Source organism: Prunus persica, chromosome G6 (assembly GCF_000346465.2).
Source record: "Prunus persica cultivar Lovell chromosome G6, Prunus_persica_NCBIv2, whole genome shotgun sequence".
NCBI classification, from domain to species: Eukaryota; Viridiplantae; Streptophyta; class Magnoliopsida; order Rosales; family Rosaceae; genus Prunus; species Prunus persica.
The window spans coordinates 27157623-27179434 of NC_034014.1; the positions used below are offsets into that span (position 1 = coordinate 27157623).

The 21812-nt window shown below is 37.4% G+C and overlaps 3 protein-coding genes across 4 annotated transcripts; 2 read left to right on the forward strand and 1 right to left on the reverse strand.

Annotated features, from left to right (window-relative positions):
• Nucleotides 1335-9055, forward strand: LOC18773395 (probable LRR receptor-like serine/threonine-protein kinase At1g06840). The gene is made up of 21 exons (XM_007208576.2): nt 1335-1596; nt 1768-1870; nt 2005-2155; nt 2259-2330; nt 2449-2520; nt 2639-2782; nt 2877-2948; nt 3054-3125; nt 3269-3343; nt 3633-3701; nt 3813-3881; nt 4083-4154; nt 4249-4332; nt 4443-4511; nt 5070-5593; nt 5834-5992; nt 6081-6364; nt 6513-6564; nt 6756-7006; nt 7149-7283; nt 7372-9055. The coding sequence occupies exons 2-21, from the start codon at nt 1777-1779 to the stop codon at nt 7720-7722; spliced, it is 2871 nt and encodes a 956-aa protein (XP_007208638.2). The 5' UTR covers nt 1335-1596; nt 1768-1776; the 3' UTR covers nt 7723-9055.
• LOC18775515 (putative zinc transporter At3g08650) lies at nt 10454-14904 on the forward strand. Of its 2 annotated transcripts, none has more exons than XM_020565546.1 (6): nt 10454-10661; nt 11309-11941; nt 12212-12496; nt 12981-13109; nt 13269-13366; nt 13494-14749. In XM_020565546.1, exons 2-6 carry the CDS (start codon nt 11477-11479, stop codon nt 14305-14307), a joined length of 1791 nt encoding a protein of 596 aa, XP_020421135.1. In that variant the 5' UTR covers nt 10454-10661; nt 11309-11476; the 3' UTR covers nt 14308-14749. The 2 variants fall into 2 exon arrangements, 1 of the variants encoding a protein (XP_020421135.1); XR_002272013.1 differs by lacking the exon at nt 10454-10661 and having other exon boundaries at nt 11458-11941; nt 13494-14618; nt 14720-14904.
• On the reverse strand, nt 15273-16784 carry LOC18771942 (protein RETICULATA-RELATED 3, chloroplastic). The gene has a single exon (XM_007205341.2). It carries the CDS (start codon nt 16567-16569, stop codon nt 15475-15477), a length of 1095 nt encoding a protein of 364 aa, XP_007205403.1. The 5' UTR covers nt 16570-16784; the 3' UTR covers nt 15273-15474.

Consider the following 21812-nt stretch of genomic DNA (forward strand, 5'->3'; position numbering starts at 1 on the left):
GACACGAGTACGATATCAACTTAACTCTACCCAAAACCAATATGATTTTCAATGTTTATGACCACTAACCAAGTATGTTCACGTACTTAACTTAAATGTGATTTATGATTGATTGCTTACGAAAATGCTAAAAGTTTACTTGACAAAAAAATACTTTATACAGTCCCAACTAGCATAAAAACTTTCTTGTAACAGGAATATGGCATACTATTCCCGACCAATGATATAATGACAGATGAAAAAATTATCCCACATATCATTATGCTATTGGTGGGGATAACAACCTTGCATGAAATTCTCTCTCTAAAACTAAATCACTGAAACAAAAATAAATGTGATTTATGACCACTAACCACTAACCACTAACCACTAACCAAGTATGTTTCACTTACTTAACATAAATGTGATTTATGATTGATAGCTTATGAAAATGCTAAAAGCTTACTTGACAAAAATACTTTATACAATCCCAACTAGCATAAAAACTTTCTTGTAACTGGAATATAGCATACTATTTCCGACCAATGATATAATGACAGATGAAAAAAGTATCCTGCATATCATTATGCTATTGGTGGGGATAACAACCTTGCATGAAATTCTCTCTCCAAAACTAAATAATTGAAACAAAAATAAATGTGATATATGACCACTAACCACTAACCAAGTATGTTCACCTACTTAACATAAATGTGATTTATGATTGATTGCTTATGAAAATGCTAAAAGCTTACTTGACAAAAATTCTTTATACAGTCCCAACTAGCATAAAAACTTTCTTGTAGCAGGAATATAGCATACTATTCCCGACCAATGATATAATGACAGATGAAAAAATTATCCCGCATATTATTATGCTATTGGTGGGGATAACAACTTTGCATGAAATTTTCTCTCCAAAAATAAATGTGATTTATGACCACTAATCACCAACCAAGTATGTTCACGTACTTAACATAAATGTGATTTATGATTGATTGCTTATGAAAATGCTAAAAGCTTACTTGACAAAAATACTTTATACAGTCCCAACTAGCATAAAAACTTTCTTGTAACAGAAATATGGCATATTATTCTCGACCAATGATATAATGAAAAATAAAAAAATTATCTCGTATATCATTATACTATTGGTGAAGATAACAACCTTGCATGAAATTCTCTCTCCAAAATTAAATTACGGGAACCCGCGCTCACGGGAATTTTTGCCATCCCTAAAAGAGAAGTTAGTGGAAATCCGCGCAAAAGGAATTTTTTAGTGGACTTTAGGTAATAGGTGCAGATGCAAAGAAGACGCCATATGTCATTATTCTCATCTCTTTCCACTTAAATTTTAAAAAAAACTTCAAACAAAAGAAAACAAAGGCCAACCTTACTCAACAAACTGTGACGATCTAATTAATGTTACAACTTATGTTGATGCTCAAGATGACGAAAATGATGTATCTCAGGCCTTCTTTCTCTGTGCACAGACTTCACCATTCTTAGCCTTCCCATTGACTCGGCCTTGATGTTTGTGTTTGGAACTGTGTGTGCTTCCTGAGCAGTATCTTTCTCTCACAACAAAGTCTCAAAGTCCACCACTTATAGTGTCAAGTATGATTTTGCTTTTGAAAATTGAGAGAAAACTTTTCAACTGTTTCCTTTTATCTTTATTTTGTGTTTTGTTGCATGTTCTAGTTTTACTTCTTATGACAAAGAAAGTCAAGATTTTGAATTTAGTGTTTGCAAGTTTTATAGAAATTGCTCATTGGGTCGTTTCCATAGGGTGTTAGAATGCTGAGAATGAGAGTCTGTGGATGTGTCATTGCTCTGTTGTGTTCTTGCTTCGTCCTCCTTGCGGTTGCACAAGTTACACATCCTTCTGAAGGTGAGTTTGCTGCACATATGCTATATTTCTTAGTTGTTATATCCAGCTTTAATTCAATGCAATTCAATCATTTTCATATGATTCTTATATGATTCAATTGAAAAGTATGAATTATGTTTTGTGCCCTTTTGCAGTCAATGCATTGAGAGCAGTTAAGAGCAGTTTAAGTGATCCTCGGAAGCATCTCAAGAACTGGAACAATGGGGATCCTTGTAAATCTAATTGGACTGGAGTTTTTTGTTTTAATACTGTTGGGGCTGATGGGTACTTGCACCTTGAGCAACTGTATGCATTCTTTTTTCATACTGCTCTTACCTTTTCCATTCCAGATTACATTACCTGCACAGTGAGGGGTAATGTTTTTTTTTCTTAATTATGATTGTTGCAGCCAACTGCTGAACATGAATCTCTCAGGAAGTTTAGCACCTGAGCTTGGCCAACTATCTCACCTTTTAATATTGTGAGTCTGGCCTCTCAAAAATTGATCTGTGATTCCACTTTTTTGGAGGTTTTTTCTTCCTGATTATCCTTTAATTGTTTTCTAATGTTTTGTATTTCGTTTTCTTCTCTTCCGGAAGAGATTTCATGTGGAATGAATTAAGTGGCACTATACCAAAGGAGATAGGAAACATGACATCCTTGAAACTCTTGTAAGTTGAGTTCAACCAATCTATATTTCTGCGTACACTTGTTTTTGGAATATCAACATAATTTTCTGTTTTACAGTACACAATTTTCATAATTTTTTTTGTGATGAATTGTATGCAGGGTCTTGAGTGGAAACAAATTATCCGGTTCTTTACCTGATGAGCTCGGTTACCTTTCAAAATTAAATATCCTACTAGTTGACCAAAACTATATGTCAGGTCCAATACCAAAATCATTTGTTAACTTGGTCAATGTGAAACATCTGTAAGCATATGTTCAAGCTAAATGCTACTTGAAGTTGGCTAGCATTTTATATTTCTCATGTTTGACAGCTGCATGTACATTAATTGCTTTGCAGCCACATGAACAACAACTCCTTCAGTGGTCAAATTCCATCGGAGCTTTCTAAAGTACCCACTCTTCTTCATTTGTGAGTTCTTAAAGCGTTATTTCCTTGTGTTTTTTGGGAAATTGTTCTGTATTGATACTTGTTGACTGATTCCTGATGGTGTATACTTGATGCAAACTTTTACAGGCTTTTTGATAATAATAACTTATCTGGATATCTTCCACCAGAATTATCCAACTTACCAAACTTGCGCATAATGTACGTCCTAATTCAACACTGTCTGGATTCTTAGTTTGGAGTAACTTGTTTCCTTTTGTGTGATCTCAGTAGGTAATCTGTTTTTTCTAGACGAGATTTTCTTCTTGGTTGATGGAAATTATTGTTTTCTCTTCCATTTGCAGTCAATTTGATAACAACAACTTTGGGGGGACTGAGATTCCAGCTTCTTATGGAAACCTTTCCCAATTAGCAAAAATGTAAGTTCTAGTATTCGTATCTGCTCTTGTTGAATTGATGGTTCATGTTTATACTGCTTTACATTAGGACTATAAGCAAGTTGCATTAATTTGGTGATCAAGGTCGTATGCAAGGTAATTCCAATAGGAATTTTAGAATTTCACTGATATCCAAATGACCTCTGAAATCCAGTATTTCCACTTCCCGAGATATTTTAAGTGCTTTAATTTTGTGTTTATTACATGTTGCATAAATTTGCTTGAAAGGGTTGCTAATAGTTTTACTTTTTCCTTCTCTCTGATTTGGCAGAAGTCTTAGGAATTGTAGCTTGCAGGGAGAAATTCCTGATTTTAGCAGGGTACCTAACCTTCTTTATCTGTAAGTATGGAGATGGCTCAACAACCTTGAATTAATGGACACTATAATGCATGTATTTACTCTTCTATTTATACCTCTATTATCTAACCTTTTACTGGGTTCATTGCACAGAGATCTAAGCGGGAATCATCTGAGTGGATCCATACCTTCACATAGACTGTCTCACAATATGACAACAATGTATGCAAATGGCCCAAGTAAACTTGTAACTTGTCTCTGTCCAAAAAAAAAACTTGTAACTTGTTCTATTTATACTTCTTGCTGCATCAGCATGTTAACTTTAAATGAATGTGACACAAAAAAATTATTACATATCACTGTCTGTGTTTAATCTGAGTAATTTATAAACTTTTCCTGTTTAATTTTCGTTATTTATTGCAGCGATCTGTCAGATAACCAGCTTAATGGATCTATTCCTGAGAGTTTCTCTGATCTTCCTTCACTTCAGAAATTGTGAGAATCTCATAACTTCTCTAAATCTGTATTTTGTATAATATTGCACTTCTATGCAGACTGGATCTGATTTCTGTAATGATTTGTATTACAGGTCACTCGAGAATAATTTGTTGACTGGTTCTGTCCCTGCTATATGGTGGAACATATCTTTTAGTACAAAAGCTAGACTTAAACTGTAAATTCCTTTACCAAAAAAGTAGCATTAACATTTAAAGTTTGAGGACCTTAATGATTTAGTGTAAATTTTTAGATTGAGCTTACTTAGAAGTTTGATGAATTTTGCAGTGATCTCCGGAACAATTCACTGTCGAACATATCGGGAGGGCTAAATCCTCCAGCAAATGTCACCTTGAGGTATGTTTCCAATGCAATGGCTTCAATCATATCCCTATTTTCAGAGTTGTTTCTTATATATTGTTCTGGATTATTAGAGAAGATAGAACAAAAAAGAAACAAAAAAGAATTAATGGTTGAGGATGTTATTATAGCTGGACATCTTATTTTTCTCAGTGCAGTTAAAAATGGGGACTTTTACAGATACACAAATTGATTAAATGGTTTCATGGAAATGAGGAAATGCACAAAATAATTGAATGCAAATTAAGAGTGGCATGAATGGTACAATTTCAATTAGGAGAGACATGTTACCAAATTTTAAAAAGCAACACACATTGTTCTATAGTTGTATTCTCAACACAGGTGGATATAGCTAGGATTCCTTGGAGCTTTTTTCTTTTCTCTTCTTTCATTTCCCTTATCCAATGGCATATATTGGGAATTTTATGCTTGCTTTCATGTTATGGAGTGGTTAACTTGCCCATAAATTATGTCTTGTATTTAAAATTATTAGCAAAAGTATACCTTGTTCTACTTCTAGAACTTCAAATTCTCACTTATAGCAGCTTTTCTCAGGCTTGAAGGAAATCCTATTTGCAAGAATGCAAGCATACAAAATGTAGGCCAGTTCTGTCGATCCAGAGCTGGAGGAGATGGAATCCCTGATAGTTCAACAAATTCAACTCCAAAAATGACCTGCCCTAGTCAAGCATGCCCAATAGATAATTTCTACGAATATGTCCCATCTTCCCCAGTGCCATGCTTTTGTGCATCACCTATAATAGTTGAATTTCGTCTGATAAGCCCTAGTTTTTCTTATTTTACTCTATATATTCAGAAGTTTGAACTATACTTCACTAGATCTCTCGACTTGAGCCTTTATCAATTATCAATTGATTCATTTGTCTGGCAAGAAGGACCTCGTCTACGGATGCATTTGAAGCTTTTCCCTATGTTCATTAATCCCCACTCAAATACATTCAACTTTAGTGAGGTTCATCGAATTAGAAGAATTTTAACATCGTGGGAAATTCCTCTAACTGATTTCTTTGGACCTTATGAGCTTCTCAACTTCACTCTGCTAGGACCTTATTCAAATAGTATGTACTTTAGCCTGGACATCTTCGTTTCAAGTCATTTTGGTCTAATTTATGAAATTATGCTGCATTTTTCTATTTGCTCATCTACCAGCACCAGCCTATGAGTATATTGGTCAATGTTCCTCCTGCATGTCATAACTCTTCTGTTTCTTAATTTTACTATGGTATCAGGTTTAGTGCAGGTTTCTTGTTCTTAATTTCATTCTGCATCATGGTAACTTCACTGATATGTTGTTATAGTGATCGTTGGGCCACGAAGGATGGGCATCAGGAAGGGAATTTTGGCAGCTATTATAACAGGGGCAGTTGCATCGTTTGTCATTCTTTCTGCAACTGTCATGCTTCTGATCACAAGATGCTTGAGACATCGGGACAGACCACCTTCTAGGAGACATTCATGTAAGTCCTGAATACTTGGAGATACTATCAGGTTGATTATCCATTTATCATCCTAGAAAGTGGTATAAGTTCTTATCACTCTTTGCAGCCTCGAATATTACAAGGAAAATTGATGGCGTAAAGGCGTTCACTTTCAAAGAAATGAGACTAGCTACCGGGAATTTTGATAGTTCAACTCAACTTGGACGAGGAGGTTATGGGAAAGTTTACAGAGGTATTTTATCTGATGACACAGTTGTAGCCATAAAGCGTGCAGAAGAAGGATCCTTGCAGGGTGAAAAAGAATTCTTGACCGAGATAGAACTGTTATCGAGATTACATCACCGAAACTTGGTCTCTTTGGTGGGATATTGTGATGAAGAAGGGGAGCAGGTATGAGGTTTGCAGTCTTGGGAAATTAGTCATTGCTTCCAAGTTGCAACTGGTTTTTTTGTGCAGACGCTGGTTGAGTGCTTCAATGTATTAGAATCACATGAATGTAAATATCATTAATCAAATTATGTTCTTGGTGCTTGTGCAGATGCTGGTTTATGAGTTCATGCCCAATGGTAACTTAAGGGACTGGCTTTGTGGTATGAAATTTCCAACATTCCCGGTTTCTTAAATGGCTCCTTCTATTCATCCATGCCTCTTTGGTTATTTCCATTGTTCTTCTCATCATTCTCCATTTTGGTACAAGATTTCTTTCTGCAGCTTGAGTTTCATCTAGCTAATTCTGCATTGAAATTTCTTCTTAAGTTCTGTTCTTGCTGTGATATGACAGTTAAGGCCAAGGGAAGCCTGAGCTTTGGTATGAGGTTACAGATTGCATTGGGTTCAGCTAAAGGCATTCTTTATCTCCATAATGAGGCAAATCCTCCCGTATTCCACCGAGACATTAAAGCCACCAACATACTTCTGGACTCCAACCTTATGGCTAAAGTAGCCGATTTCGGACTCTCACGGCTTGCTCCTCTACAGGATGATGCAGGGACCGGACCTTCATATGTATCTACAGCTGTGAGAGGAACACCGGTGTGTCTAGATTCTGCAAAGCTTGAAATCAATCAAGAATAATATAATATCTGCTACTTTCGAATCCGTTGTAAGAAATTGAGAACCAAGAAGTATGCTTTGTTCCATAACTCTTTTGTTTTGGAACCAATCATGCGTGCAGGGTTACCTGGATCCAGAATACTTTTTGACAAGTAAGTTGACAGACAAAAGCGATGTCTATAGCCTTGGGATTGTGTTTCTGGAGCTCTTGACTGGTGTGCTGCCAATATCACATGGCAAATACATTGTTCGTGAGGTAACACATTAAAACACCACTGCTCTTTCTGTGATCCATCTGCTTATACTAAAAAAAAAAATCATAAAAAATTATATTTATTTGTCAGGTGAAACTAGCTCATCAGGCCGGGTTGATGTTCTCCATTATAGACAGCAGAATGGGATCCTATCCGTCGGAATGTGTACAGAGGTTCCTAGCTCTGGCCCTTAGATGTTGTTATGAGAAGCAAGATAAGCGGCCAGCAATGCTGGAAGTGGTGAGGGAGCTTGAAAACATAATCAAAATCATGCCGGCAGCTGACACCATATTTTCACCATCTGCTGCCTCATACAGTGACCAATCACCAACCTCATCATCCTACTTGACTAGAGACACATCCTATGTGTCCTCCAGTGTTATAGGAAGTGATCTTTCCAGTGGTGTTGTCCCAACCATCGTGCCGAGTAAATTTCATTGATAACAAAAAAATACACGGGGGAACGTAATGAGCCTTACTGCTCATTGTTTCTTTTAAAAAAATCTTGAATGGTCCTTGATCTCTTAACATTACGATGTTGACCCGACATTGTAAAGTATAACCTATTGAATAATATATAGAAGATGTAAACATATAGACCAACAAAAATTTCAAGAAAAACATTACATACTTAAATAGTTAGTTAAAATCCCTAATTGACAATTCATAAAAGCAAGCAAGAACACCAAAATCCAAAAACTAATTGATAAACCTTAATTGTAAATCCCTAATTGATACTTCATAAATCTTAAATAATCCCCAAAATTTCAAAAGAAAAGAAGATGCAGAATGGAAGATTACCTTAGTTTGCTTTAATTAAGTCCGAGGACATGCATAATTTTCCTTCTTGTCGAAGAGCAGGAGTTAGCCGCTAGCGGATGCAATAGAGAGAATTCTTTTTCTTTCTTTCTTTCTTTCTTTTTTTTTTGGTAAAGGAGAGAGGGAATGTCTATGCCTAGTGGGAGTCTAATTTTTTTTTTCACGTGGGGTGTGGAGTGTGGGGTTTAGTTCTTTTCATTTATTTGTTGGTCAGCCTAGTTCTAGTAGGATTAGTTAATAATATTTTATTTGGATAGCCTAGTCCTAATGGGAATGGTTAATAATACTTATTTGGATGAAGGTTTGTTTGAAATTGAAAGTAATTTGATAAAATTGGTTGCCATTTGAAGCCACTGATTGACGGCAAAGAACCAATATTTTTCTTTTCCTTTTTTTATTTGTGTGTTTTCTTTCCTAGGCTGGAGTATTAACTTAACTTCTTTTTTTTCTTTTAAAAAGGCTAGCATGCTAGTGGGTATGTCCCTGGCTGTATACATTTGTGTCGTATGAAAAGAAGTTATCCTTGATGAGAATATGCGGAGTTTCTTTGAACCCTTTTCTCCGTTTTCTAGGTAACAGACAGAAAAATAACATTTTATAGCTGAGTTTCGGATCTAAAATGTAGTTTTGTCTCTGTTTTTTTGGCTATCTAGAGAACGAAAATGTGAGTAATAATGAGTAGTGTAGTGCATGTACATAAGTTAGCATTTGAGATGTTGTTGTTGTAGTGTAACAAAACAATGATGGTCATTTTACTGCATACTGAATTTTGAGTTGTTAGTTGTTACTAACAGTAACTGAGGCAAAACTGCACTCTCTTCTTCATTTTTTCTTAATTTTGATTGGTGAATTGGATCGAACCAAATCGAACTGGGTGCAAAAAATCCTTAATATTTCTGATTGAAAATAAAATTCCCAAAATCTCTACTCTTTATACAGTGCACACAACAATTTTCCTTCACAACAATGCAATAGTGACATCATAAGTCATTTTCTTTTTTTAAAGGAAAAATTGTAGCAATGGTCTCTCAAATAAGACTCAACTTTATTTTTCATCCCTCACATTGCTAAATTGTAACTATGGTGTTTCAATTAGATCTCATGTTGCATCATTGGTCTTTTCGTCAACTAAGTTAAATTTTCTGTCAAAATTAAGGACAAATTGGAAAATTCATCAAAATAAATAAATAAAAAATCAAATGAAAATTATCTCACTAATTCTCTTCATATCTCCACCCTAGCTCGACTGCCTCCTCCCATACCCCCACCAACCCGGTCACCCTAACCATCAACAACGCTACCCAAAGAACAACCCCAGCCGCCAAAACCACCATCTACTGTCAAACCACCCAAACCATCATAGTGAATCCGACACCACTCTCACTACAAACGTCGAGCCCATAGATTTGGCTTTCGACCTCGACGAGCTGCTGGAGATGGATGGGTCGGGTGGGGCTTCCCATCACTGCTCCAAATGACTACTGCTCTGTTTGACTATGGCTCGGCTCTATTTTTCTCCATATGGGTTATAACGCCATCAAAGTCAATTAGAGTGACTGGCATGAATTTCATTGATTGTTCTTTTTCAATATAATTTTTAATTGTTGAAAGATGGGTGTGCTGAATCATGTCCCGTGCCTTTGTGGTCTGTTTGCCGTGTTTGATTGAAATTTCACACACCCGAAATATCCCACTCCTGTGTTTTGTGTGTTTTAGTTTGCTTTATAATCAAAACTGATCGAGAGAAGTTGGAGTCGAGAAACTTGAATTACAGTTTGCCCACACCATTTTCTCTGTAAAATTCTGAAATTTCTTTGCTTGAGCAGCAAAAAAAGGGGCTGGGAAGAAATCTGAGTGGGAGAAATCGGGGCTTGGGAGAAGAAATCTGGGTGGATGAGGGGAAGAAGAAATCGGGATGGAGAGAGAGAGATATGGGATTTATTTTTTAAATTTTTTGGGTGAAAAGACATTTTGCCCATGTCAAGTCGGACTTGTTCATGTCATTAAATTAAATTAAACAAAAAAATTAACTGAAATGACGGAATGGATGATTTCTGAAACTAGAGGCACAATTAACAATTTAGCAATGTAAGATACGAAAAGTAAAATTAGGACTTAATTCAGGAACTATTGCTACTATTTAGCCTTTTTTAATTTCTTCAATTAGTAAAATTCTCTCTCTTTTTTTTTTTTTTTTGTTTTGTTTTAAGAGTCGCTGGTTTTAGGCAAAAACAACGTGCTGCTGAGCGCTGACCCACAATATTAAATTAAAGTCCCACCAAATTGTTTTTGCTAATAAAATCAAAGAAATCCCACCGAGGACCAATTACCAATTGCCCCTAACTTTACTCCTACGTACGTCCAATTAGAATTTGATTTCTTTGTCCCCGAATTTGACGTTGTTTGATTTTAATCTGAATTTATTTGCAACCCAAAATCGGCGCAAGGGGTTTTTCCCGGGAATCTTCTCTCCTCTGTCTCCATCTGAATTCTTGTTGACTGACGTTGAGGCAAGCCCCGCCCCGCGCTCGTTTCCTTTTTGGGGCTCTTTTGTTCTATCGGTAAGTTTGATTTGCATTTCCTTTATCTGATTGTTAATTTTGGATTTTTTTTTTTTTCAAGTCTGTGATTGATCCTCAACTCTAATTAGGGTTCGCATTGTTCATCGTTTCCTTGATTGATTGATTGCTATGATTTCGTCGGTAAAGATAAGAAATTTGATAAAATTTCCGTGAAGGGTATTGGTTGATCAATCGCTCCAAATAAAATACTTGAATTGTTAATTCTTCTTTAGGGCATAGGCATAAGGATGCTTGAATAGTTGATTTTACCTTAATCAGTTCTGTAGTTTCAAAATTCTATTACCATTTGGATTTTGCAAAGCACATTGTTTGTGAAGGGGGGATATATTTATATGAGCTTGTGATGATCCCCAAAGTCACCATCCTCCTATGTTGAGGCCTTGAGATTTTCGGGTTAATCTTATTCTTATCGGTGAAGATTGGTCTTTTGTGCTTCCTTTAGTCCTATAATTAATCAGAAATTTACTTATTTTAGCAGTTTTTAATTTTTACTCTTTTTTTTTTCTTTTTTTTTTTTGCTTTAAATTTACAGTTTTACAACATAATTTAAATAAAAAGGTGTGGATGGTGTGTGACTGAGGAATTGTTGGTGATAAGATTTTAAAAGCTTTTTTTGCAATGAGCAGGTTGACCACACGGCTCACATCATACAAGGAGTGGTGGCTTTTTGTGAAGAAGTGGTATCTGATGGTTCAATAGAGCCCAGTGCATCCAAGAGAAGAATATAGTGGGCGTCTATCAAGATCCCGAAATTGATGTTATGATCCTTTTGTGAAATCTGTGTCAGTGTGAAAATGCAGTTCACATTTGGGAAGGTTCTATTATTTTCACTCTTCTCCATAGTTCTCTTTGGGTATGCTACAGCTGAGTTTGAGAATGAAGTTTCGCGAAAGCTGATATCTGCTCCACACAAAAATGTGAGAAGCAATGTTATTGATGGCACTGGTATAGAGAATTCCTTAAGTTTTGAGGATTCAAATAATGGACTGGGTGAGTTGAAAAGCGCGAACAGCAAGGTCTCAGTGTCCACTGTTGCATTATTCACGTTGGCAATGGCTGCTGCCACTGGTTTAGGTGCAGTTCCATTCTTCTTTGTGGAGCTTGATCCACAATGGGCAGGGTTATGCAATGGAATGGCTGCTGGTGTAATGTTGGCTGCAAGCTTTGATCTTGTACAGGAAGGGCAAGGTCATGGTGCTGGGAATTGGGTTGTCATTGGGCTTTTAGCTGGTGGCCTTTTTATTTTACTGTGCAAGAAGGTAGTGAATTGCTCCCTCATTTTCTTCTGTCTTACTGTGTCTTTGCCATTTTTGTAAATTTAGTTGCATTTTCCCTTTAGTATATTTGGTTCCTGCTTCATAGAATTACATTTCCGTTGCATTTTGCAGAGAGATTTTAACAAATATTTCCCTTGTAATATCTAGTTCAAATGTCTGCTTGTGTGCAGTTATGGGTTTTTCTTCTATACAATGCTGGGATATATCAAGCTCTCATTATTCCTTACATTATTTTATTATATCTGTTTTCAGTTTCTTGAACAATATGGAGAAGTTAGCATGTTAGACATTAAAGGTGCTGATGCAACTAAAGTCGTTCTTGTGATTGGGATAATGACTCTTCATTCATTTGGGGAGGGCTCTGGTGTTGGGGTTTCATTTGCTGGCTCAAAGGGTTTCTCTCAGGGCCTTTTGGTAACTTTGGCTATTGCTGTGCACAACATACCAGAAGGATTAGCTGTGAGTATGGTGCTTGCATCCAGGGGTGTTTCTCCACAGAATGCCATGTTATGGAGCGTGATTACCTCATTACCACAGGTAATTTGTTAGTTTTCAAAATTTATGGGGTTTGAGAATAGATAACCAACTCTAGTGGATTTGCATTCTGATTCCGTTACTCTTTTTACCCTAGACAAACAAATAGGATGGTAATCCGTTCAATCTGGTTCAACTTCAAGTGCATGTTTGTGGTATGACTGAAATGACTTGATCTTGATTTATAATTACATTCACTTAAAGAAATAAAAAGGCGGAAGAAAGTGGAATTATGAGTTACTTGTGCTTACAGTTGGATATTGCTCACTATTTTTAATCAATGTTTGTCTTTTTTTGTCCATTGGAGGGCTGTTGGGTCTAGGGCCACACAACTGGAGGTGGCCCTCTCTCATCCCATAAACTGCCTTGTTGTTGGTGAAGCAGAATTCGATTGCATAACCAAACCAAAGGACTTTACAAAGCTGGCTGAAACTTTGAAAATAAGCTTGTTTAACTAAATGGCCTCCTATTTGTATTGTTTTTGCAGCCCATTGTAGCTGTTCCTTCATTCATATGCGCTGATGCGTTTAGCAAGTTTCTTCCTTTCTGTACGGGCTTTGCTGCTGGATGCATGATCTGGATGGTTGTTGCAGAGGTGCTTCCTGATGCATTCAAGGTAACATTCCTCACGAGACTTCTCCATGTTGGTTGTTTCTTCAAGTGCTTATGTCCTTTGCAGTAGGCTTTTATAACTTTTTAAAGTAGATTATCAAAATGTTTGCAAGATTCTATATTAATCTCCAACACATTTTTTTGTTTTGGGATTTGGTTGTAGGAAGCCTCTCCATCGCAGGTTGCATCAGCAGCTACTCTCTCTGTAGCATTTATGGAAGCTCTTAGCACCCTTTTCCAGAATTTCACCCATGATTACAAGTGAGTTCATTTTAATGTTGAGGAGAATTCTGTCGCTTGCTTTTGTGTTCCCCTTTGACATGTTCTTTTCATACTTTTCACTCGCCTTTGGAAGTACTCTTATTTTTTTACATGTGCTGTTTTGCAGCTCAGAGGATGCTTCTGGCTTCTTTGTTTCATTACTATTTGGTCTTGGACCGTTGCTCGGTGGCAGTGTTCTTGTTGCATTTGCATTGGCTTTCCATCTCCAGCATGCTCTACTCATGGGTGCAGCATCTGGCATTGCCTTTGTCCTTGGTGCCTGGAGACCATTGCAGCTACTTTTGTCGTTAAAGATGGGTTTTTTATCTATCATGTTTCTGCTTGCAATGGGAGCTGCGTCTGTCCATATTTTGAGCACCAGTATTTTGAAGATTGCAGGTCGCAAAAGAACTTCAGTGCATAACTTACCCGCAGTAAATGGTTTTCCAGTGAGCGTTCACACCCTCCAATCATTCTTGGCATGTGGAGCAGTTGCCCTTCATGCTTTGGCTGAAGGGCTTGCACTAGGTGTTGCTGCACCAAAAGCTTATGGACTTGGTCGACACATGGTCCTTCCTGTCTCTCTACATGGACTCCCTCGGGGTGCAGCTGTGGCTAGCTGCATCTTTGGGGCTACAGACAACTGGCACGCAGCCCTTGCGGCGGCTGCTTTAATTGGATTCATGGGTCCAATATCTGCAATCGGAGCAATACTCGCAGGTATTGACTATAGCGGTTTAGACCATGTGATGGTTTTTGCATGTGGGGGGCTACTCCCAAGTTTTGGAAATGTAGTAAAGAGAGCAGTTAGGTTGGATATGCGTAAAAGTAGTTGCGGGATTTTGATGGGTGTGGGGTTTGCAACTCTGTGTTTGACTTGCACTAAGTTGGTCTGCTTGCACACACCTTATTGCAATTCTGCTCCAGAGGCTGTCAGATGAGATATGGTACTCCTGCAGCTCATGCAATGTAATAGCTTAGGTGCTGAGCATGCATAGTGGTGAAAAATTAAGCACATTCATGCTCTGGCATATAAGTTTGGCACCTCTGCTTGGGAAAGGAAGGAAACCCTTGAGGAATTGTAGAGGAGATGCTGCAAGGACTGAGGAGTGGGTGACATTACAGGAAGCTGCTTTCAGTCCAGAGGAGGATGCATCAACCTTTGCGTGGATGGCAGAACTTGTCTCTTGTACAGACGTTAGAAAATTATGTTATGCTCATTTCTGCTTACAGAGAAGGAATGAGGAATTGGGTTTGTCCCTTTGACACTAAAATTTTATCTTTTAGCAGTTTTGATTCAGACAGATTTTACATTGAAGCAGTAGAATTCTGATGCATTGTTTCATTTGGCAGTGAACTTTAATACCAGTCTTGATTCAGACAGATTGTTGTTTTGTTGGGTATGAAACGCAAGGCGGCCAAGCCTGGCATGTCGAACATTGCTCCTAACTTACAAATCTTCTGATTTCTTTTTTCTTCTTTGTTTCCTTCTTACCGTGGAAAAGACAGAGTATTAAGGAAGCAAATCAACTTAAAAATCTTGTGGTTTCTTTTTTCTTTTCTTTGTTTCCTTCTTACCGTGGAAAAGACAAAGTATTAAGGAAGCAAATCATGCGAAACGGGGCCAATGTGGGTGGGTCGACATGTCGTTTAGTACCTGTAGGCAGTGGTTAGGTGAAGTGGCAATGTCAAGTCGCATGGACAACTACCGCATTCAGAAACCCAAAAACAAAGTATTATTTGGTAGGCAATGAATCTGACAAAATAAGAAACCATCCATTTTCTTAGAAATCGCATTCGTCAACCAAAATGTATACTTCGTTGAAAATTAACCATCTCAGGTGTAATGAACAAGAATTGCAAACCTGAAAACCTCCAGGAAAATGGGCATTGCTAAAATATAATATGAAGCTTATTGTAAACTGTAAACACATTCATTCAAGTTGGGCCAGCATTTCATTTCCAGATGAACTTTTAACAACGCCTAAAACTCCATCAAGCCTAGGATTTTCTTATTATTATAGCTACAAAACACCACATTCTCCACAGAGTTCAAAGTTATGAACAAAACTGATAGCAAGACAAAAAAAACAAGAAGAAAAACCAAATCACTTGTAAGTCGACTGATTGCTCTGCAAATCCTCACTCTCCTCCACCAATTTCTCCTTCTCTGCAGCTGATCCAACCTCCCCTCCTCCGTCCACCGATTTCGCTTCACCGACACTCTGAGAACCCGTCAACCTCGCCAACACCACAAACGAAACCCCACCAAGCACATTGTTCAAGCACCTCAGAACCACCACAGAAGTCTTGAATGCCAGAGGGGGAAGCCCCTTTTCCAGCAAAAACTCAGCCCCATTCAAAGTTTGGTACCTTAAATTACTGCTTATACCCATGTGAGCTGCCCAAGTGAGCGCATTCAATAAAGTTGGTGGAGGCTTGTTTGGTGTCTCGAAATTCGGGTCCATCTTCTTCCTCAGTTTGATCAACCCATTTGACAAGGCAGTCCCAGCTAGCCCAGCAGCGAACCCAACAGCTGCAAAGACGGCTCCCTTGTAAACGAATGTCCCCAAACGGTTCACCAACCCATATGAACCCGGTTCGAACATGTGGCTAGCAGGGCAACTGGCGAAGATCGAAGGCAGGGTGGCAGCTGAAGCAGACAAAGTGGGTGCTAACAAATACATCAGTGTGAAATTGAGTATGGAGCCGACAACGAGAGTCGAGAAGACGAAGTCGAGCTCGTTGAGGCCGAAATTGGGGCGAGAAGCCATGTCTCCGAGAACGCAAGAGCTCACGCCGACCACTTCCTCCATCAGAACCTTGAAAGGGAATTGGGGATCGGCTGCAACTCGAGATCTCCAACCGTTGAGAAACATACCCAGAACTCCAAAACCCTGAAACGCCGACGAAGATGAAGGCGACGAATCATCGGAATTCCCATCTCCGCCGCCGCGGCTCCAGCCTCCGCTGTTTCCACCAGCTCCGGCGCCGGAGTGGCCGTCGCCATTTCCGCCGGAAAACGAAAGCTCTGGCTTTCCATCCCAAATGGGCTTGGGGACAAACGAGATTGCCCGATTTAGGGTTTTAGAGTAGGGAAAGGAGATGGAGGAATTAGGGTTGTTGGAGAAACGGCGATTATCGGAGGGATTAGAGTGGTGTCGAGCAACAGTAGAGTAACGAAGCTGGGCAGTGGCCGACATGATTGATCTGAATCTGAATCTGAATCTGAATCTGAATCTACTAAGCACAGCAAGTGAGTGATGTAATAAGAACCCTAAAAATGAAAAATGGTGAAGAAGGCGGCCCCAAGTAGACAATTACAAAATAGAATATCAAGGCCGGCGGTCTGCACTCGCGAACCCTAAAAATGAGAGACGAGTATTTTTAGTGTCATTTCTACGCGCCTGTGAGTTCCATTTTGATCACACGTGGAGTCTGAACTTGGACGCTATTGTGGAAGTTGGTGAGCAATTTGGGCCCCAAATCCCACCAAACCAAGCTCCGGGTCATTTTGGCTTAGTTGGTGTAAAAGGGCTTTTTGGTCATTCTACTCTCCCGGGACCCCGGTTCGTCGTATCCACTATCTGTCGGGCCGGCCTGGCAGTGAATGCGATTATACGATTACAACCCACTTTCCCACCTCGCCTTTATGATGCATTACACTCTAGTTATTTTGATAAAAAGGCAATTAGATTAGTAGGCAATTAGATTAACAATACAAATGACCCATGATAAAGGGAGTCATTTCAATAACAATATAACAGATATAGGTAAAACTTTTCTAGTGATTTTAGCCAGTTAAAAGCTGAAACAATCTAAAGAGAATCACTCTTGAAAATAAACTTTTCTATAACCTATCTCAACGCTATAATTTCTCTGAATCTAGTCCAATGACATTAAGGACAAAAACTAATTGCTAACCAGCATGACTCTCCTAGAGAAACTAAGAACACCAAGCAAACTCAACTATGTTTCTGGAATCATAAGAGAAAAAACACAGAACACTCATAGAGTTTCTGGACTTTATTAAACAAACTAAACCAAAATAAAAAGTCAGCAAAAGGAAAAAAAAAACTGTCACTAATCTTCCCTCAAGACATAACATAAAAAGTGCCAACTAATTACTTCAATGCCTCAATGCACCAATTGAGCAGTAGATTTACCATGTCCAAACCGCAACACCTCAAAAAGCAGCCTTGTAAGATAAGGCAAAACCAGAGGCAGCTCAAATATGAGACAATAAATTTGCCAAAGAAAGAGTAAATCAACATAAGTCCACCAAAAGTCGAAGATCTGAAGGGATTCGAGGGAAAACCCTTGGGATCTAAAGTTTTCTCTTTTATTTCTCTCTCTCTCTCTCTCTCTCTCTCTCTTATCGTTTAGAGTTTTTCAATCACGTACACTCTTGTTAACTACAAGAGTAGAGAACAAGTCAAATATTACAAGTTAGGAATCTCACTAATTACAACATATTGCTCATACCCAACTTGGCAAGAAAGCCATAAAATGCTTGAGGCTTTTATGATGGAGCCAATTGGACAAGGTGTGGCTGCTAAATGGTGTTGAGGGTGTTGATATGCACGGTGGGGTGGAAGTTATAGATATTATGGACTTAGATGAAGACACTCAAGTGGAAGAAGAAATGCTTGATGTTCACAATGAAATAGGGGATCAAGGTGAAAAAATGCTTGATGTTCACAATGACATGGTGTCGTGGAAGCTATAGATATGATGGACTTAGATGAACATATTATTGGTGTTGAGGATGAACATGTTGGTAATGTTGTGGGATCTTCATATAAAGATCATGTGATATCTCCTTTTGAACATAGTTTATGCGCTCTTAATGCAGGTGTTAATCATCATGAATAACTCGTTCTTGATATGAATGGTGGGGTGGAAGCTATAGATATGATAGACTTATATTTTAGCATTTGATCCATAATTGCTAGGCAATGAAAAATAGACTCAATGAATAGGGTTTCCACCTCATTTTCTCCAGAGCCCCCATTTTCTGAGTATTATTCTCACATAGCATAATGGCACAATCGGATAGTCTTTTCATCTCTCCAGCTCGAAGGTAGCAAACAAATTTGTGGATCATCATAAAGGAATGCAAAGGCTTAGTCGAACTCCTTGAAACCCCAAATCAAGTAAGGTTTTTGCTTGGGTTTTTGCTTGGATTCTATTTTCTTTTTTATAGTTTTCATGTATGTGTTCAATCTAACAATATGTTTTATATGAGCAAATATTTTTTGGATAAATCTTCCTCGATGGAATTAGTTTTGTCCATTAGAATTCTACGAGTTATTACTATATCTTAAATGATTGATTAATCTCTCTTTTGAAACCCTACGGGTTATTAATCATCATGAACAAGTCGTTCTTAATATGCAAGGTGGGGTGGAACCTATATATATGATAGACTTATATTTTAGCATTTCATCCACAAGTGCTAGGCGATGAAAAATAGACTCAATGAATAGGGTTTCCACCTCATTTTCTTCAGAGCCCCCATTTTCTAAGTATTATTCTCACATAGCATAATGGCATAATCGAATGGTCTTTTCATCTCTCCAGCTCGAAGGTGGCAAACAAATTTTTGGATCATCATAAAGGAATGCAAAGGCTTAGTCGAACTCCTTGAAATCCCAAATCAAGTAAGGTTTTTGCTTGGGTTCTTGCTTCGATTTTATTTTCTTTCTGATAGTTTTCGTGTATGTGTTCAATCTAACAATATGTTTTATATGAGCAAATATTTTTTGGATAAATCTTTCCCGGTGGAATTCATTTTGTCCATGCGAATTCTACAAGTTATTACTATATCTTAAATGATTGATTAATCTCTCTTTCGAAACCCTACAGGTTATTAATCATCATGAACAAGTCATTCTTGATATGCAAGGTGGGGTGGAACCTATATATATGATAGACTTATATTGTAGCATTTGATCCGCAATTGTTAAGTGATGAAAATTAGACTCGATGTTTAGGGTTTCCACCTCTGTTTCTCCTGAGCCCCCATTTTCTTAGTATAATTCTCACAAAGCATAATGGCACAACCAGATGGCCTTCTCATTTCTTTACCTCGAAGGTTGCAAACTACTTTTTGGACCATCATAGAGGAATGTAGAGCGTTAGTCAAACTCCTTGAAATTCCAAATAAAGTAAGGTTTTTATTGGGTTCTTCAGTTTTTCGTTCTTGCTTGAGTTCTATTTTCTTTCTGATAATTTTCTTGTATGTGTTCAATCTAACAATAAGAAGAAAAAAACCGAGAAAGTTTTGAAAATGGTGAGAAGCGAAGAGATAAAGATTAGGTTTTGTTGCTCTGGCTTCTTATTTTCGCTCTTCTAGGATTCTTGTTGTGACTTGAGGGTTTCTAGTTCTTATTAATCATCATGAACAATTCGTTCTTCATATGCAAAGTGGGGATGAAACTTATAGATATGATAGACTTACATTGTTGCATTTGATCCACAATTGTTAGGCGATGAAAATTAGACTTGATGTTTAGGTTTTCCACCTCATTTTCTCAATAGCCCCTAACTTGAAATCCCAAATCAAGTAAGGTTTTGATTGGTTCTATTTTCTTTCTGATAGTTTTCTTACATGCATTCAATCTAACAATATGTTCTATTCCAACTAATATTTTCAGGATAGATCTTTCTAGGTGGAATTCGTTGTGTCCAAACCAATCCTACACGTTATTACAATATTTTAAATGATTAAGTAATCTCTTTCTCAAAACCTTACTACGACAAATGCAGAAGTGGCTAAAGAAGTCCGCTCTAATATTATTATACATAAGGTATAAATGGTCAATTTTGTAGTATCGCGAGTACCTAAGGCTTAAAAAGAAAATGAATATGAAAATGCCAAGTAATATGTCAGCAGTTGAATCTGAAGCCCATTGCCAAGCTTGCATATGGGAAAAGGCTTGCTGTGAGAAGAAACATTTGCCCGAAGCCAAAGATATATATGATTTGATTGATATATCTGAGAAGTAGTATGGTGAGTGAGAGAAGTGATGTGATTAATTGCAAGTGGACAATATCGCTTAAATTAGTATAGTAGTGAATAGAGTATCGTTCCATCAGGGATCAAGTTAATCTATTAAATATTAGAGTAATCTATTTCTATTTATATTTCAATTAAACAATAAGAAAATTATGACAATTAAAATCTAATTAAGCAAGTAAAATAAATTGAGATTAAGTAAATAATGTAAAAGAACAAAGATGATAAAGCACTAGGACACCGATTTCACCTAGCTAATCCCACCCAAATCCTTCTAGCTTGTTAATCCTAATTACCTAACATGTTGATAATCGTTTTCCCTTACCTCACCAATACTCTCTTCCGAGTTATATTAGTTGTGTTCCATACCGTCTACCCACTTTATTCTTAGTTATGGATTTAGATGGCTAAGAACCCATTTAGATTTGTGGAAAACATTAAAGACTACACAAACCATAACCTAATCTTCCGAGTCGGCTACGTAATTTATGATACTTATTACAAGAAGCTATTTATTAGAAATCTCCTTCCGGTCTCAACCCAATTCTTCCAATCATGCAATTAGTGGCCAATTAATTGAAAGCATTAAGAACGGTAACAAGCACTCAACATGTATAGATAAATAAAATTAACAATCTCGAAGAATTTGAGTATTCATAGCTAGGCTACATCGTAGCCCTAGTAAAATAAAATAGTTCATGAAGGACTTATTGAGAATCATGATGGTTGATGAAAACATGGAAGGCACCAAATGATTTCTACTCTCCTTTGAGTGTTTCAGCTATGAGTATGAATGTGTGGAATTTGATGATAGATGATCTTTGATCAATGGCCGAAACTCCTTATTTATAATACTTCTAGAAATCCTACCTATCTAAGGTGTAATTACAATTGTTATAAAAATAGGATTCCTTCTAATATAATGTCTTCTTTATTTCTCCTTGTTTGACTTGGTAAGACTTGAACCATATTGAACTAGGAATTTTGACAACATTCCTTTTGATGAAAGGAATAATTTGTCTTATTTTTAATTAATATCCAATCTTCATCTTCTTGCCCATTTTTACCTCAATTTCTCATATTTCACAATTCCTTCACAAATCTCACAAAACCAATTAAAACAACCAATTTAATCCAAAGAAATTAACAAATAAATAAGTACATGAGGCATAAAATACATATACAATGTAGGCTTATCAAGAAGGCAAAGATATATATATTTGTGTGGAGGTAGTTGTCACTGAAAAGGTGAGGGTTAGATTCGTGGCTGAAATGGGGGAATGGTATACTGTGGATGGCGAAGAAGAATATATTTCTATTGTGGACGGCGGAGGAAGAGAAAAGGGTAGAGGTGGTTGTAGCAGAAATGAGGGAATGGTCTAGGGTTCCTACGTGAGTCAAGAGGATGCATCAGACAAGATGAAG

What these genes read in the sequence shown, in the direction of transcription:
- LOC18775515 (XM_020565546.1), top strand. Translation starts at nt 11,477, where the DNA reads ATGCAGTTCACATTTGGGAAGGTTCTATTATTTTCACTCTTCTCCATA. An exon ending in TTATTTTACTGTGCAAGAAG is followed by an intron (nt 11,942 to 12,211) that starts GTAGTGAATTGC and finishes ATCTGTTTTCAG; the next exon opens with TTTCTTGAACAATATGGAGA. An exon ending in TGATTACCTCATTACCACAG is followed by an intron (nt 12,497 to 12,980) that starts GTAATTTGTTAG and finishes TTGTTTTTGCAG; the next exon opens with CCCATTGTAGCTGTTCCTTC.
- LOC18771942 (XM_007205341.2), bottom strand. Translation starts at nt 16,569, where the DNA reads ATGTCGGCCACTGCCCAGCTTCGTTACTCTACTGTTGCTCGACACCAC.
- LOC18773395 (XM_007208576.2), top strand. Translation starts at nt 1,777, where the DNA reads ATGCTGAGAATGAGAGTCTGTGGATGTGTCATTGCTCTGTTGTGTTCT. An exon ending in GCTAGGACCTTATTCAAATA is followed by an intron (nt 5,594 to 5,833) that starts GTATGTACTTTA and finishes ATGTTGTTATAG; the next exon opens with TGATCGTTGGGCCACGAAGG. An exon ending in CTTAAGGGACTGGCTTTGTG is followed by an intron (nt 6,565 to 6,755) that starts GTATGAAATTTC and finishes GTGATATGACAG; the next exon opens with TTAAGGCCAAGGGAAGCCTG.